The sequence below is a fragment of the Pocillopora verrucosa genome, chromosome 3, assembly GCF_036669915.1.
Source record: "Pocillopora verrucosa isolate sample1 chromosome 3, ASM3666991v2, whole genome shotgun sequence".
Taxonomy (NCBI): domain Eukaryota; kingdom Metazoa; phylum Cnidaria; class Anthozoa; order Scleractinia; family Pocilloporidae; genus Pocillopora; species Pocillopora verrucosa.
The window spans coordinates 701,470-718,783 of record NC_089314.1 but is presented as its reverse complement, the minus strand read 5'-3'; the positions used below and the strand labels follow the sequence as shown (position 1 = coordinate 718,783).

At 39.0% G+C, this 17,314-nt stretch overlaps 1 protein-coding gene across 3 annotated transcripts in view; it reads left to right on the top strand.

Annotated features, from left to right (window-relative positions):
- LOC131769635 (voltage-dependent calcium channel type A subunit alpha-1) overlaps nt 1–17,314 on the top strand; it is a 33,147-nt gene that overhangs the window by 9,332 nt on the left and 6,501 nt on the right. For all 3 annotated transcript variants that reach the window (XM_066164612.1, XM_059085367.2, XM_059085368.2), the window contains 33 exons: nt 767–978; nt 1,430–1,542; nt 1,720–1,835; nt 2,335–2,382; nt 2,841–2,961; nt 3,129–3,301; nt 3,867–3,979; nt 4,251–4,360; nt 4,875–5,006; nt 5,611–5,683; nt 5,792–5,915; nt 6,185–6,449; nt 7,119–7,152; nt 7,264–7,378; nt 8,124–8,253; nt 8,870–8,999; nt 9,086–9,145; nt 9,528–9,634; nt 9,946–10,054; nt 10,377–10,484; nt 10,948–11,000; nt 11,409–11,469; nt 11,883–11,983; nt 12,344–12,545; nt 13,129–13,293; nt 14,080–14,187; nt 14,817–14,900; nt 15,111–15,245; nt 15,365–15,430; nt 15,800–15,897; nt 16,099–16,243; nt 16,831–16,958; nt 17,059–17,155. In XM_066164612.1, the coding sequence (XP_066020709.1) occupies nt 767–978; nt 1,430–1,542; nt 1,720–1,835; nt 2,335–2,382; nt 2,841–2,961; nt 3,129–3,301; nt 3,867–3,979; nt 4,251–4,360; nt 4,875–5,006; nt 5,611–5,683; nt 5,792–5,915; nt 6,185–6,449; nt 7,119–7,152; nt 7,264–7,378; nt 8,124–8,253; nt 8,870–8,999; nt 9,086–9,145; nt 9,528–9,634; nt 9,946–10,054; nt 10,377–10,484; nt 10,948–11,000; nt 11,409–11,469; nt 11,883–11,983; nt 12,344–12,545; nt 13,129–13,293; nt 14,080–14,187; nt 14,817–14,900; nt 15,111–15,245; nt 15,365–15,430; nt 15,800–15,897; nt 16,099–16,243; nt 16,831–16,958; nt 17,059–17,155 (3,836 nt within the window). The remainder of the gene's footprint in view (nt 1–766; nt 979–1,429; nt 1,543–1,719; nt 1,836–2,334; nt 2,383–2,840; nt 2,962–3,128; nt 3,302–3,866; nt 3,980–4,250; nt 4,361–4,874; nt 5,007–5,610; nt 5,684–5,791; nt 5,916–6,184; nt 6,450–7,118; nt 7,153–7,263; nt 7,379–8,123; nt 8,254–8,869; nt 9,000–9,085; nt 9,146–9,527; nt 9,635–9,945; nt 10,055–10,376; nt 10,485–10,947; nt 11,001–11,408; nt 11,470–11,882; nt 11,984–12,343; nt 12,546–13,128; nt 13,294–14,079; nt 14,188–14,816; nt 14,901–15,110; nt 15,246–15,364; nt 15,431–15,799; nt 15,898–16,098; nt 16,244–16,830; nt 16,959–17,058; nt 17,156–17,314) is intronic.

Sequence of the window (17,314 nt, the reverse complement as noted above, 5' to 3'; positions counted from 1 at the left end):
TAATAAACCACGCAAGTGAATTGCACTTTTCGCGCGCTCTGATTGGCTAGTTCGGAAGTAAATGGCGAGTACTACTCACCTCCGAGCAGCCGGAGAGACAAAATCGTGCGTCAAGAATTGAATTTTTTGCCATTTTTCGGTATATTGAAAGAAATAAACTAATTTTTTGGTATTTGTATGTGTTTTACATACTAAAACAATTATTATTCACCTTAACTTTGATGAATAATTGTTAAATACGCCTCAGTTAAGGTTGGCAATACAAGTTAACTTCAAAAGTCAGAAACATCTAAGATAAAAGGAGAAAAAAGGGCGAGGGCGAGAATGAAAATCATTGCAAAATTAGGTATTTTCGAGTATGGGTTATTGCAAAAAATTTACTATTTCAATTCCATTCAAGAGTCATAATCATGTAATCACAAGGATGTTTAACAAACAGTATTTCTACCAAGAATAATGAGCGTAATGGAGACTATGATAAATACACCAGACCACAGTGAATAGGTAGCGTTGTTCTGAAGATAGAGAGGCTGTTAGAATCAACCCAATTCTCTGGATGCTTTAAGGCTTTCATAGAGAGGCGAATTAGTTTGGGACGAAAGCTCCATTTACCATAAGCAATCTAAAATCTCAAACCACGTGTGACGCCAAGCTGGGGCGTCGAGCCCAGGCCACTGCGGACGAGTACTCGCTCGCACAATTGAAAATCCCTTGGGCTACAGATGCATCATCTTAAGACTACTTATGTTTTCATGAATTTATTCAGGTGAACTGGACCCTAAATTCACCACCCCACGTGTCTGTAGTGATCCAGAAAATGTTGGCCGCCCCTGTGACACGGGTTTGAGCTGTGCAAAAAACGAATCCGTTTGGAGAGGACCAAACAAAGGCATTACAACATTTGATAATATCTTTCTATCAATGTTGACGGTATTTCAGTGTATCACAATGGAAGGGTGGACTGATATTATGTATCATGTAAGTAGATTTAACACATTGATAGGCATCTTTTTTTAATGAAAACTTATTTTGTTCCTACGCATTTGGAAAAAAGCCATTCGGGTGATCGCACAACTAGAAAAAAAATTTTCAACGAGGAAATTTTCGCTTGCTGTAAATGAACCCCTTTCGATGTATGTGACTTTAACACTCCTCGCGACGTCACAGTCGATCGCAGCACTCAATATCCAGAGGGCCTCTTCTCACCAGGAAATAGACGCAATGTAAAGGTATTGCAATGTCCACCTAACTGAAAATGCTTAGGTTTGATTGCCTTGTAATGGCATCCCAACCGAGAAAACTCGGGTACCGTTTCTGTTGACAAGAAATTCGAAAATCTATGCTGATTTGTTTATTTTCACGATTGATTTGTCTGATAACGAAATCATCCTGGTACAAGAATTTACCTGTTTATCGTTTTTTATTGCAGAGTTACGATGCAAGAGATTATCACACACGTGTGGTCACATCAATTATTTATATATCATTAATTATCATTGGCTCATTCTTTATGCTCAACTTAGTTCTTGGTGTCTTGAGTGGGTAAGTATTGTCAACACAATTTATGACAGCAATAACACTTGGCGTAAAAATTTCGATTTAATTAACCGTGACCTAACGTATATCTTGCAAGCATAGTCGCAAGTTCTATAGGTTCTCTGCTTTAAAAATCCCTATCAAAGGGTGAAGTAACAATGCCATTGTTTCATATCTTTCCAGTGAGTTTGCAAAAGAGAGAGAAAGAGCCGAAAATCGACGAACGTTTTTCAAGTATCGCAGTCGAGAAAAAATAGAAAGACAAGTCAATGCGTACACAGACTGGATAGGGAGGGCAGGTAAGAATTTTTCCTTTGCGTTCGCTATTAAAAAAATTGGTTAAGTCACATTTTCTGCCAATTACTAAGAGGAGACGTACAGAGCGTCAACTGTAACAGTCCTACTGAAATAAACAGTGTCAAACCAGTTAAGTAACGACCGGCTATATTTAGCGGCTTTGCTGGTGCGGTAGACGTACGTTAGTTAAGGCAGCCAAGAATTCTTATGTTGATCGAGCTTTTCCTTTGAAATTGCGTGACGATCGAAATAAATTATGATAGTAATAAGTTCCGCCGTCAGGAAACGAGTCGAAAGATTTGAGGACGAACTGGCCAAGATGGGGGCGAAATTGTTTTATATCAGGGTGGCAAACTCGTACAGGAGGGAAGGGGGGAACTTCTAGTGAGGCCAAACCTCCAGAAGTCCTCTAACAAAACACCAAACTACAAACTTTTGTGAAATTAACAAGAGGCATGGTATCTATAATTCATCATGGACTTATATTTTCCTTTTTTGTAGAGGACATTATTTTACGAGAGGAAAGAGAGAGACATGGAGTAGGAGGAGGTACGCGGTGTTGCAAATATTTTTTTGAATATGTTTTCTTAACCTTTTTTTCAAAGTCATGTAAGAAAAGAGGGACAGTTCTGTTGCAGCTTTTTTAAAAACAATCGATATATGAAAAAAATAGTTTGTTAACAGCCGAGCGTTGTTTATGGGATTGTTATAGACAGCTGTGCCTGTTGCAAACTATATATGTAAAGCTAAGAAGACATCAACAACAACAAAATGATGACTATGTGCTGGTGACTTCCAATTGAGCTTGGTTTACTGTTATAGGTCATACTTTACGCTGACAGAATCATTTCCATACGATATTAGCTTAATGCATTATCAAATACCAGCTGTGATTTCCTGTGATTCAGTTCCAAGTTCTGATTCGTTTACATTGCCTGGTTTGCGGTAGTAAGAACTTCTCTCAATTAAATCTCCTTGAACTGAATCTATCTTCCTTTTCCATGCAGGTGGTCCACGTGATCCACTAAAGAAGCGTTATAGTCTGTCAGACTCCATCATGCATTTGATAGAAGATCACGGAGAAATGGTCAAATATCTCAGAAATAAATCAGAAAACTGGTCTGAAAGGTACGGATACTGTTACGAGCCATACAAACGATACTTGAAGCGAAAATCGAACTTCGGAGACCAAAGAAAGAGAAGAATTACGCTATAATCTCTTGAACTTTTGCATTCTACTAAGGGTTTAAAAGTTTTAGAAAATGCCATGATTTAGTCTTTCCGATTCATTGCAGTTCCAGCACAATGCGGAAACTTAAAAAGAAGGAAAAGCTATTTCGGATCCATGTCCGTCAAATGGTTAAAAGTCAAGTATTCTATTGGTCAGTTATTGTCTGTGTTTTCCTCAACACTGTACTTATGTCTGTTGAACACTACGGGCAACCTGATTGGTTGGAGAGATTTCAAGGTGGGTGAAGGATAACATACTATGCACTTACTGACTGAGTAAGAGAGCTGGACGACAAAATATTTTGTTCGAGGTCATGTCACACGAACCCTAGAAGTGAGGTCCGTACGTCATAAAAGAGAACTAGTATTATCCTGTCCGGCCCGTCTTCTCTCATATTCATCATATGACCGTTACTCTCTCTTTTCCCTTCCTTTCTTCGTTGAGCTCTTAGCTTGCGAGACCACGATGGCTTTTCATTTTGCACTTTAATTCCAGCATTAGTAATTTCGAAACTTAACTTTGTGAGAATATATTGAATTAAGAAGATGGTATATTTTAAACTCAGTAGTCTAGCACAGAAAGATGCTGTTCTCGAGCGTGGGAAAAATTTCCTCTAAACCCCTAAAATCAATCGTGATTCGATCGCTCGTGAAGTTTGCTTAATTTACTTTGTGATCTCCTTGGCTCCCTGTACAATTTTATTTGTTCTAATACTGGTCTCTCATTCCAAACCTCCGTTCTATATCTTTTTAGTTCATTTTTTGCTTCATACACGGTAATCATTGTGTTTTGGTCTTTCCAGCCATTTCAGAGTACGTCTTCCTTAGCATATTTATAGCCGAGATGTTGTTAAAAATGTATGGCCTGGGACCCAGAGTTTATTTCAAGTCTGCGTTTAACAGATTTGATTGTGCGGTAAGCTGGAAAAAGTCTATTGAATAAGTACTCCTGAAAATAGGAAAAATTTGTTACGTTACTAAACCCGAAGGATACCCAATTCATTGCTCTCGGGATTTTTGGTCACGTGTTTTTTAGCGAGATCATGAGACGCCGTGGCCTGCTGAAAAGTAGGCGCACATAACTTAGGATCGAGAGGGCCTAGTTCGAGCTTTTCAATGTCACTGCGTTGTGCCTGCATTTGAAATCACTGAACTTCTGTTTTCCTCTTCTCTTCTCTTCTCGTCAGGTTGTCCTAGGAGGAATTGTCGAGATAGTCGTACAAAATATTACAAGTTATAGCTTTGGTATCAGTGTTCTGCGAAGTCTTCGTCTTCTTAGAATTTTCAAATTTACAAGGTGAGCCGAAACACACATTACTTTCAAATTTGGCAGAGCCGTGCATACATCAACTATCTCAGGATCCTGCTCATACATGGAAAAGAAATCATACCACTAGATTCAAAGTCAATAAAGTGACGTAGACAATTCTCTCTCGGCGGGTAGTTTAACTCCCTACAGTTACAACTGCTGAACAGAATCGTGGTGAGAATCAGGTGGAAAAAACCGGATCATTCATCAGGGATATTGTCAGGTTAAAGCCCTTAACAAACAAAGAAATGCATCGACAGCAACTGAGAGAATCAGTATTCAGATTTTAAGAGTGAGAGACTTAGGACAATTATAAGCCGAGGGCTCAATGGGTGGCTCTTAATCTATCGTAATTTCGTCACCTGCATTTTCCTCCGCTTTCGCATTTAGATTGTTTTCACTTTGAGTTTTCTTTGTTTCCTTGGTTTTGAATATATCACTTTCGATCTAAAAGCGTTGTTTGGCATGACCATGTTTTACTTGCCTTTTTCTCTGGTTGTAGGTTTTGGGCATCTTTGCGTAACTTTGTAACCTCGCTACTAAACAGCATGCGATCAATCCTCAGTCTCATCTTCCTTCTTCTCTTGTTCATCTTTATATTCGCTCTTCTTGGAATGCAGCTCTTTGGAGGAAAGTAAGTCAAATAAGGAAGGAAAAGGGTACATTTTATGCTCGACTTTTTCAACATTTTGCAACGATTGTAGGAAATCTTAGTCTTCCTTGCAGTTCCGATCTCGACATTGGATGCTCTACCCACTGAAAACGATTGGTGTCCTGACCACAGATACTTTGTTGGTGAACAGTGAGACCACTGCTAATCTTGACAATATCTGGGACGCCACTTACAAATAAATCTTCTTTGGTAACCTAGTTGGTAGGACAACTGACGGAACTGGCTGAGGCCAGAGTCCTTTCGTACAATCGATACCAACGGGTCTAGCGGATATGAGCTCGTGCATTGAAACCCAATTTGAAAGAGCGACCAAAAAGATCCTAATCCTTTCGCAGTACTCATTTTCTCTCTGTCCCGCGATAGTGACAAGAGCAAACAACCTTCCAAGTAAAGATGGCTCTTTAGGTCTAAATTTTAAATAACGAAAGCAACAACTGATGTTGTAGTTAAGGAACGCAGTACTAAGGTTGAATGGGTTTCTTGTTTCATTAATATGATAACGTAATGTTGCTGCAAGTAGCATTTTTGATTGACAGCTCCTGACAAATCATGTTTTGATTCACAGGTTCAGTGAACGTCAGGACGCTCCGCGCACCAACTTTGACAACTTCTTGAAAGCCATGTTAGCTGTTTTTCAGGTTAATATGAGATAATTTCTTTTACCTGACATACATAGTTAATGTGCATTCAACAATTTAAAACCTTCCTGTTCACTGAGCTCGATTTTCTTGTTCTCATAATTTCAGATTATGACGGGAGAAGATTGGAATACTGTTATGAATGATGGGATAGTTGCATCAGGAGGCCCGCATAAGATCTGGGGAGTATTGTCATCTTTGTACTTTGTTTCTCTGGTTATACTTGGGAATTGTATCCTTAACTGTACAAATTAATATGCAAAGCCATCAAATGATTTACATTGTGATAAAAATAAAAAACTAGCCTCCCATCTAGACCTGGAATTCAATGGTCGAAGAAACACTCCGTGGATGTACCACTGCTAGCTTTCTTTCAGTTATTTATATTCGACTGGTAACCCACATCAAGGGATGTCAAACACCGAGCACTGTAACAAAATTTTCTCCATGTGCTACGCTTTATTCATACAAAATTACCTTCCCTAACCAAGCTTCTCTCAGACACGCTACTAAACGTGTTTTTAGCCATAGCAGTGGATAACTTAGCGAACGCTCAAGCGGTAACGCAAGATGAAAAGGAAGAGCAACTACAGCTGGAGGCTATGAGGAAGAAACGAATGGAAAAACGTAGAGACGGGTGGGCCAAGGCCCGAACGATCCCCGTCCTTATAGGATTAGGAAAAATCAGCCATAATAAGAACGACAACGACAATCCATTTCGCAACATGAAGCCAGTATATCCGTCTTTGGATCATGTTTCTCCAAGGTAAGCAATGCTCACTAAAAGAACCTTTGATTAAAAGAAAAACAAACAACCATGATGCTTCCCTCTACGATTGCGTGTAGATAAAGCACCGGTCAGGGTTTTATTGTCAAAGGGAAGCAATGCCACCTTTTGAACGCTCTATCCTTCTTTCACTCTGGCCTAGCTTAATTTGAGAACCAAACTCAGGCTTGGGCCTTGTTGTGTTCAATATTTGAGGCTGCACTAATCATTCCCTCTGTTTTAGATCAGTGGTCAAAGGTAAACTGCGTCCGATGGCATGTATGTTAGTCTCGTTCACAGCGGTGCTTTGGATGTCATGCGACGCTTCTACCAAGAGCGATACGCGGTTGGGAGGAAGCACCATATTATCTGTTTATTCTTTTTCACTGCAGCACTTTTGAAAAGCATCGTTTTTTATGGTAATAACAGCACTACTCAAGGCGGGGCGCCAGTTTTTTTAACCACAAAGAGTTTAAGTGAGAGTGCAAAAGCGTGTTCCAAAATTTACCTGATCAGGGCCATTTTGAGTAAGTTTCGATGGTTGTGACATGTCAGACACGACTTTCACGACCAGCCTTTGTATCATACTATAGCAATTTAGTTTGATAACTTGGAAAGATGATCACTCTTTTTTCCATTTCTTGATGCTTCTCCAAATTTCCATTTCAGAGGCGCACGATGGAACAAGAAGTCTGCGTTAAGGGTGGGGCAGCTTGGATTTTATTGAATTTGTTGACAATAAGCTTCACAAAAATCAAAAAATGTTCAATTAAATTTCTTTCTTATTTTTCAATTTCTACGTTTGCTTCACCAGGTGAAGATTTCTCAGGATGGGAACGGCTGCCTTGGAGCATCAAACGGAAATTTTTTAAACGGTAACTCAAGGGAAAGAGGAAATACAGACAGGGATGAAGAGGGAGATATGGCAGGTAAGGAAAACACCTAGGGCGGGGTGGACCGGTTGGATCCAGGAATTTTTGATGGAAGGAGGGAGAGATTTGATTCACAGAACACAATTTTTTTTATTCCTTTTGTACATTTATTTATATCTTTTTTCTTTGCATGATTTTTTCTTTCTCTTTTTTGGTTAATTGTGCCAAATAAACTACTTTAAGATGAGTACATTTTCGAAACTTCAAGTTGAGAAGTCGTATTTAATCTTATTGTAAAAAGTTTGGTTTTAGACAAGTAGTAAATTACCCCACGATACTGACAGCTCTTTCTTAAAGAATCCATCCCCCTACCTCCACTGTCTGATCTGTGCAAGGAGAGATCCTCTGCTCTAGGAATGAGGAAGTACTATGAGGGACAAATAAATACATTTTAAGAATGGCTATATTTGGCACCTCCTTGCAAGTCTGGGGCACTGTAAATGAATAATGAAAAAAGTGAGCAAATCACTGAAAAGCCCTTATGGTGGGGAGGCAACTGATTGGCTTTTTAGGCAACATAGGAGCCAGGCGAAGAAAGGTCCAGCTGAGTGGCAGAAAGGGGGGTTTGAACTTAGCATCTCAATATTTCAAATTAAGTGCTCCATGCCGCTTGGAAACACTGGCTCTACAAAGTTTTTTCCTTTTCCTATATTTTTCTTTCCTTTTTTTCCGAAGAAGGTCGTCTCCTCGTTTTCCTGTCAATGAGAAATAATGAGAAAATTAATCGTGTTGCATCTTTCAGAGCAAACCGTGCCTCGAAGGACGTTGCTCAGCTTGCGTGATGCGGGAAGAATCATACGGAGGCGTAACGTGCACAAAAATGTACCAATCATACGAAAGAGTTCCATGTTTATTTTTGGTCCTGATAATCCGTGAGTAACATACAAACTATCCACATTTGTTATTATGTTTTTTTTCAAGGGAAAAGAAAGTTATAAGACTGAATTCTGCTCGCAGGCTTGCGAATGAATCTCTACATCCCGTTGTTTTAGGCAATCACAATTCGTAATGAAGCAACTTACACAGTCACCTGTAACTGACAATTGATCCAACCTCAGTTGATTAGATAATGTCCAAGGCTTTAGAAGTGTACAGCCCTCTTTACAGCATTTTGGCTTTGTGGCTGTTATTTTAAAATGACGGGCACGTTTTTCTGATTAACTCATTGCGACGCACGTTTGATTTTTCATGGGTGGAAATTGACGTGCTCGCTCTCCTCTCCTTTGCTGGAGATGATCCATTAGATTAAGATAAAAACCGTGAGGGTGAATGCCATTCTTCGGAAACGGATGGTGCAATATGATAAGTCCAAACCACCTCCAGTAAGATGGAAAACAAGAGAGGATGAGGTACACTCTCTCGCAGAAACCACTCGCTATACGGACTTACTAGAAGTAAGGCGCCGTGATGACAAAGTCCACATCTACCCAAAGATTCAAATTTCAGGACGTTATTTTTTGATATTTCACCTTTTGTAATGAATTTCAGTATTCGCCAAGCTTGCCATTGGGTAGTCAATCTCCGATATTTCGATGACTTCATTCTGGCAGTCATTTTAGTCAGCAGCGTTTTGTTAGCAGTGGAAGACCCAGTCGACCCAGACGCACCGAGAAACAAGGTGTGTAAGTCACGTGATATTCTTTGAATACCCTCTAGCTCTAAAGGGAAAAATATTGCAAATCAGTCTACATTTTATTTTGACAGGTGATCCGGTATTTTGACTATGGAATCACTGGGATTTTCGCTCTAGAAGTTCTCGTTAAGGTAATGAAGGTCACACCTGAAAACCAAGGCGATGAAAGAAATTAATGAGCAGTGGTACAGCGTATATCTTAAGAGCTGCAAGATTATCGTTTTTCAAATTCTCTACCGTTTTCTCTGAAGATCAAATGATAAAAGCAAAATGAGTTGGTACCTAAAGGGGGTAAAGTTCTAAGGTGCTGCGTCGGTGGGGAGTACTGCATGACAATAGGTTTCTTCAACTGAGTTCATAATGAAAATTGACAGTCGAAAGTTTGAAAAGTTGACGTTTTGAGCGTTAACCTTTCGTCGCAGCAACTGACACTGATTGCTAGGTAGTTGATATATGTTTGTCTAATAAATGTTTTTATTGTAAGTCCTACCACTTCTAAATTCCTTCCCACAGATGGTCGACCTTGGAGTAATCCTTCACAAAGGATCTTACTTGAGGAGTGGTTGGAATATAATCGATGCCTTCGTAGTAGCCTGTAACATCGCTGCCTTGCTGTTGGAGTAAGAATTTGCTTCCTTCTTTAAAATTGGATCCAATATCAGTGGATTATTACGGCATTATCTTGCAGTCATGCATGCAATTTGTCCCTACGCCTTTCAAACTTAAAAGGGTTGTTATTGAGGGAGAAATCTAAGTTTTCGGTTTTGCAACTCAGCTTTACGGGCGTCACTGGAGATTCCGAAGCTCTGCAGTAAAAGTCTCCACAACGTCCCATTCCTTATTTTAGGATTAAAGCGAAACCTTCCACTGTGCTTTGTAACTGCTTGAAAGCGGCCTTTATAAATTGTATAGTATATTTTTCTTTTTTCAGCATTAGAAGCAGTGGTCGGGATAACTTACAAAAAGACGCTATCAAATCTTTTCGTGTTTTGCGAGTGCTCAGACCCTTGAAGGCCATTAACAAGTCAAAGAAACTGAAGGTTTGTGTTGTTTTTCCTTTTTTTTTCTTTAAGGGATCCATACACGACTTACAAGAAACAATGATTATTTTGGTTTTTGTTTGAAATACGGTCAATTTTAGTCAAATAAATTTAAAATCTAACAACTAACTATGTTCCGATTCGGGAAAATATGTTGTTCTTGAAATTTTCGTCTGCTTTAGAAAGTCGCTGTTTTCGCCTAAGTAATAGAACCACATAGTTCAAATAGCTTTTGAAAAGCGTTTTATTAATGGAGCGGCTGTATAAGTTCATAAAGGAGACAATGTATGAGGCCTGGCTAAATACTTATTACAATTTTCAGGCTGTTTTTGAGTGTATGATGTACTCGCTAAAGAATGTCCGCAATATCCTCCTCATCACATTACTGTTTTACTTCATTTTTGCTGTGGTTGGCGTGCAACTGTTCAAGGTAAGGTTTAAAAAACCAACTCGTACACTTGTTTTACCCTAAAATCATCGCATTTGCAATTTTCTAAATTTCTGCTTTCATTTTAACAGTAACGTCTGCACAACGATTTTTAACCAAGAAACTAAAATAGTTATGGTATTATAGTTAATTAGTCCCTGTCTTAAGTTTTAATTAGATCAAATATGATTAGGGAAATCCCTGAGGTTTAAAAGAACGTGTCATGAACGTTTCTGACGTGATGCCAATGAGGCATCGATCCATTGCCCAGCAAAACGTAAACAACCCAGGACACTCGCCAAGATTCTAATTACCATTGTTCCCACGGCATCAGAGGTCGGGTCTAAAACAGACTTGAGTGCAACCATTTTTGAACTAGGGCCTATCGAAGGTATTTCAGAAGTATGCTCGTTTGGTCCCCTCTTGGTTCAAAGCACGTCAGTGGTGACCTTTTTTGTTCCTTTAGGGGAAATTCTGGCACTGCACGGATCGCTCCAAGATGACACGTGAAACTTGTCAGTGAGTATTTACCGTGTTGTTATCGGTGCACCTCCTTCTAAAGTTACACGCTAATCATATAGGGTAAACTGCTTCAAAGATTCATTTTCTTTTACTTTGTCAAAGAGTACATATCTTGAATGTTGGTGTCTATTTGTCAGTGATCTTTTCGTAACATGCCATTATTTCTTCTACAAACTCGTTTCAACAGTTTTTGTTCCTTATCCTTCGCCTCGTCACTTTTTTTACAGTCGCACACAGGTTGAGCTTTGCGGCTTTAAGTGCTTTTCAAATTATATTTGCAACGCAATACCATTTGAAATGCTTTAATTTAAAATGATTAGTTGATTTTTCCGTTCAGTTATTGTTCTCTTTTTACTTTCGGGGTAATTGGTTTTACCTTGTATGGTTAATTTGTTTCTTTTGCAGAGGAAACTATTTCAAGTACAATTTGGGCCTAAACAGTAAAATTGGTCTGAAGAATTTTGAGGTAATTTATCAAAATGATATTATTTCAGTCTCTAACTAGTTTTTTTGTGAACAAAGACATTCGTGGATAGCTAAGATAGCTTCTTAGAAATTTTATAAACAAAGTTATCAAATTGTTTTGTTGCGTCGGTGAGTATGTCAAAAAACATAGCTAACAGTTCATTATCAGTTTGATGTTAATGTAGGCATTCAGACAACCATCCCGAAATCTGGAAACCTGGCGTCAGCTGTTCTTAAAGCAAAGTTGTTACCTAATCTAAATATCATGAATCAACTCTTATCATCTCATGTCTGACTTGCTCTTTTCTTCGATCTAGAGGAGAAATAGTTATTCACACCTTGCCCCTGGCAGATAAATGGTCTTACTTTGGGCTCATAACTGTTTATGTGCCGGCATATATTCTTTTAATACAGGTTTCACCAAGAGAGTGGATGAAACACAAGTTTCACTTTGACAACGTGCCCAACGCCATGTTGGCTCTGTTTTCTTCCTCCACCGGGGAGGGGTGGCCTCAGTAAGTTTCTTTTCCTGTAGAGCTTCCTGTAGTTCTGTCGTGTCACTCGACCGCTCTTATCATTTGTTATACCATCGAATGAGGTGTACAAATTAATGAAAAAATGGAGTTTTGGCTAAAGTTGCTGAACTGATTGCTTGAAATGAGGAACAAGCAAAAAGAGAAGAAGAAACAGTCCATCAAATTTAATTGGATTTGCATAATCTTCAGATATTCAAAGGGCGGATAATCAAAGGATTTATCGCTATCCAGCGGATAAGTGATGACAAACCTTGCTGCACTATACACTGGATAAAGATCTATCCAGTGAGTTGCTTTATCCACCCCTCGAGTAAACGGGACCTTTTTTTCCCTTTACAGAGGCATGCATAATACTATTGACGCGACGAAGGAGGATCGTGGGCCAATCAAAGACTACCAGATACAGATGTCCTTGTACTATGTCTGCTTCGTTGTCGTTTTTTCTTTCTTCTTCTTGAATATGTTCGTAGCTTTAATTATCGTCACTTTCCAAGAACAAGGTGAGAAGGAGATGGACGGCTGTGAGCTCGATAGGAATCAGGTAATCCCCGTTTAGTTTTAACACTTTCACTCCCAAGATCTCGTTAGTAATTCTCTTTACTGTCGGCGATACAGTTCTCATGATGTAAGTTTGGAGAATTTGATATCGTATCAACTGATAATCCCCCATTGTTTATCCGCTTCACTTTTTAACTTGATATTGTATTTATATTGTAAGGAGTAATTCTTTCTTGGTCACTCATGTGAGTTTAAGGGGTAGCCCTTTCACACAAATGCTAATGTCCGATTTTGAACACTAGTGTCCTATGTTAGACAATGACAAGTACTGATCGTTTCATCGTTAAGCCGAAAAAGGCATTTTTTTCGAAGTTGTCAAAGGTTTATTTACTCTAAACAACAGTGTTAGGAGAAAGTAGCATCTTATCTTTCCTCACATCATTACATTAGGGTCCTGAGAATAAACAAAATTATCGCCAATTAAGGATGCCATTCTTTGATAAACAAATTTTTCTTGTTGGCACCACTCAGAACAGCTTGGCAAATATTCATAAAAGTACTAAGTGAAGGCACAAAAGATTAAAGCAAAGTTATCATTCATCTCCTCTATCTTTATCGCTTTCCAGCGAGACTGCATTCAGTTTGCAATGACAGCTAAACCAAGACAACGCTACATGCCAGAAAACAGAAGCACGTGCTTTTATAAAGTATGGAAAGTTGTGGATTCCAAACCATTCGAGATTCTGATCATGACCACGATTGTCCTCAACGCGATAGTTCTTATGGTCTCGGTAAGAGATTCATATCAAGAAAGCTGATATATCTAACACCACTCAATATTTCCGCTGTGTAACAGAAGTGAAGTGCAAGTTTTAAAGATAATTAGTTTTCAACTTCAAATTTTGATAAATGTTCTTCTTTCCTAATTGATAATTGAAAAATATAACCTCTGGATGTACGATTGGTAAATTTCTCAGTCTTATAGCGGTAGGGTCAGCTTTTTTTCTGTAAGACTTGGAGGGGTGCTGCTACATAGGCACCATAAAAGCATTTGAGGAGCTTTACCCAGCGTTACATGCTCTAATAAAATGAAAGTGGCGGCCAACCAAGCTAGAAGAGGACCTACGACCTCGCCGCGCCCTGATTTCGCAGCCCCTTTGTGTGGCCAGTGCGGCCAGTGTAGCCGAGCGGTTAAGAGCGCTGGACTTCTCTTCTGGTGGTCCTGGGTTCAAACCCCCCACCCAGCTACACCTTGGATTTAACTGCTCTTTGAAAATAGCTAACTGGTCTGTTTCCGGCCAGTTGGGATTTTTAAACACTATATTTATTAACATATTGTTTCTTTACAAATTGTTTGTACGGCCCTAAAAAGACGCATTGGGGTTGTGGTTACTTAATTTTTAATTATTGTTATTAGCTTCACAAACTAAAAGGTGTATCAGGTCGCTTTATTACTAATTATTTCTTTCCTTGACGATGAAGGAAGTGGTGACCAAATGAATCCTTTAATGACTCCTTGGCCACGCCCACAAATTATTTACCACACTTGCCTCTTTGCATTGTGTATCTCTCTGCAGTATGATGGCGCTAGTCCTGGATATGAGAAGGTCCTCAACTATTTGAACAATGCATTCACATTTGTATTCATGTTAGAAGCTATTTTGAAGTTAATAGCATTTAGACAGGTGAGAATGGCTCACTTAAAACCTTCCTCCGTTGCATTTTGTTTCTCAAAAGAAAATTCAGGTTAAGAACATCATTGCATTCCGTACTTCGTCTAACGATGGGCAAATATAAACGACACTTTGCCATACATCTCGCACGTCGTCCTCATTCTGCACCCTGCCCAGTTTCTTTTGGTTGCCCTTTAGCTGACCGAGTTCGAGCTCCATACTGTAAGTTACAGATCGAGTTTTTTCCTGTCGGCTTTATGGCCAACGGGCGAAGCATACGGGCCATAAATACGAGCAGAAAAAATAAGCAAACGGGCTATGAATTCGAACGGAAAAAAAACGAGGCTCCGTAACTTTCAGTAGGGACCGGAAAACGAGGTTAGTGTGATATTTATTAAATCGCTGGGTTCAATTTGAGGGAAATGTTCCAACTCCAACAAACTTTTGAATTTAGCACAGTGAAATACAATCGCTAAATTGACCAAACATAGGGCACGTACTAAGTGGAAGATATAATAACAAAAAAAATGATAAATCCTCAAGATTACTCAGAGAGAGAGAAACCTTTGAGTATTACTTTTACATGAATTCGTCTCTCATTCAGTTAAACACGCTAAATATCTATTTGTGATCATTTTCAGAATTACTTCCGGGATTTCTGGAATGTGTTTGACTTCATCATTGGAATCACAACTTTGGTCGAAGTGATCCTAGAGTTCACCAATGTAAGTAGAAATAAATTTAATTCATATCACATTTGGTTTTTTCATGTCATTTCAAAACAATTTATCTTAATAACATAAGGATTCCTGTGTCTCACTGTCACGATATTTGCGTGTTTTGATATATTTTCCACCAGTCTATGCGGACTTTCTTTTTACTAACGCACCTCAGCAAATTATATCGTTTCGTTTCGTTTTATTTTTCCTCATAAGTCGAAAGAGGACAACAATGCACTCCCGATAGACCCGAGTTTTTTCCGACTTTTTCGAGCTGCACGGCTGGTAAAACTACTCAGGCAAGGTTACACTATAAGGATACTGCTATGGACCTTTCTTCAGTCCTTCAAGGTAATTCAGTTGTGTCGCTGATTTCATGCCCTCTAACTAATGTACCGCACTAGCATGTAAGTGTTTTTACCGTACTTAAGTTATCAATTTTCATGAGTCATTTCATTTATTAATTTTAGGCTCTCCCATACGTGGTAATCTTAATCGGCATGTTGTTTTTCGTCTATGCTGTTATTGGGATGCAGGTAACGTTAAAACAGTGTTTTTATCATCATACTTTATTACGTATAGGGTGAAGTGGGAACCCTGGGAACATGAGCCCTTAGTCTGTCGCTGTGCTTGAATTTGTGTCTCAATGTATGGTCTGCGGGATCTCCCAGCACTGATTTATTCCTTTCCTGACATGTAATTGCAAGCTTCGCGGTAGCAGCAAAGCTGGTTTGAATAAGAGCACTCAAATGGGAAATCCCTTCAGCTTTGAAGGAAGTAGTATCGGCTGGATGGCGCATACAAGATCCGCCTGTTGTAGATCCTGAGCAGATTTTGATTAGTTAAGCGAATAATTAAAAGACTAACCAAATTATGATTGGATAATTCCATTCTTTCTGTTTAAGTTATTTGGTAGAATTCGTTTGAGTGAAGACTGGAGCAGGCAAATCAACCACCATAATAATTTCAGGAGTTTCCTCATGGCTCTTCAAGTTTTATTCAGGTTTGTAAATAATTATCATTTCGGGCGAGAAGCAATTTAGACAAGGTAAGCGCTTTCTGTGTCTATCCCCATTTTATTATCGCGCAAAAGCCACACTCCCAAGTACAGATACTAGCGGTAAGTGGGCTGTTTTCAAACTTGACGTTAGAAATAAGACAATTCATTTCTATCACGCTAGCATCCGTGTTCTTATCGTTACAGAGCATCCACAGGCGAGAACTGGCATAAAATAATGTTACATTGTTTTGACGATGCCAAGTGTGATTCTGATGAAAACAAAACATGCGGCAGCACTGTTGCATCAGTAATCTACTTCTGCACTTTTTACTTCTTTTGCACGTTTCTGGTAAGTACAATGAATAATCTTCAGGATATAACTATAACAAGAAACCAGTTTACTTTACATGAACAAAGACTTTAAAAACGTCGCCGACTCCCAAGTCTTCGTGGTTTTACTTAATTTTTCTCAGTTGTTCTTTATGAAGTGCCATTATGATATACAGTCATAGTTTGCATTTGATGTTTGGTTGGTAAGGATTGCCCTGTCACGCTAAAAGCGACTATCCCCTACAGTTGTGACCCACGGTTTTGATTCCCCTACCTGGTATGACATGTGTCCTGAGTTTGCTGATAGCTCTCATCCCGCATCCGAGAGCGTTTATCATAGTTCATGGTTTCCTCAATGACCAAAAACAACACAATTCCAATTTCACTTGGAAACAGCGGGGAAAGAACTATTTTGTTGATCTGCCACCGCTAAAATCCAATCCATTCAAACTCAGTCTTTTCGTGCACTTCAAATGTTTTTTTTTTCGTTAAGTGGAAATTTCTTGCGTCTGTTTCCTTTTGATCAAGAACAAATCTCTCTTTTACAGTTTTCAGCCAACCATTTAACTTTACAGAGTCTTACATCTGCGATGTTTTGTCTTTCAGATGTTAAATCTTTTTGTAGCAGTCATCATGGACAACTTCGAGTATCTGACACGTGACGAGTCGATTCTTGGCCCTCATCATCTAGATGAGTTTGTCAGAGTCTGGTCTGAGTACGATCCTGGTGCCACGTAAGGACATACATGTAGCCAATAGATCTTTCTGTTTTGTCATTTCTACAGCTCGGATTCAGACCACCTCAAATAAAGCTAAATTCTTTTTTCATCTCAGGGGACGGATACCACATACTGAGGTTTATCGCTTGATGTGTGACATGTCCCCCCCGGTCGGATTCGGGCGGAAGTGTCCCAAGTTTATTGCATATAAGGTATTTGTTTCTCAATTTTCTCAGTGCAGATATAATAGTTTAATTTTAATATTCGCGGTAGAAATCTCAATTTAATAATCTAACTTTTGATCCTTTATTTTTTGTTTACAAAGGATGATGTCGACGTTTCCGTCTAAATTTAATAAGTGTAGGTTGATC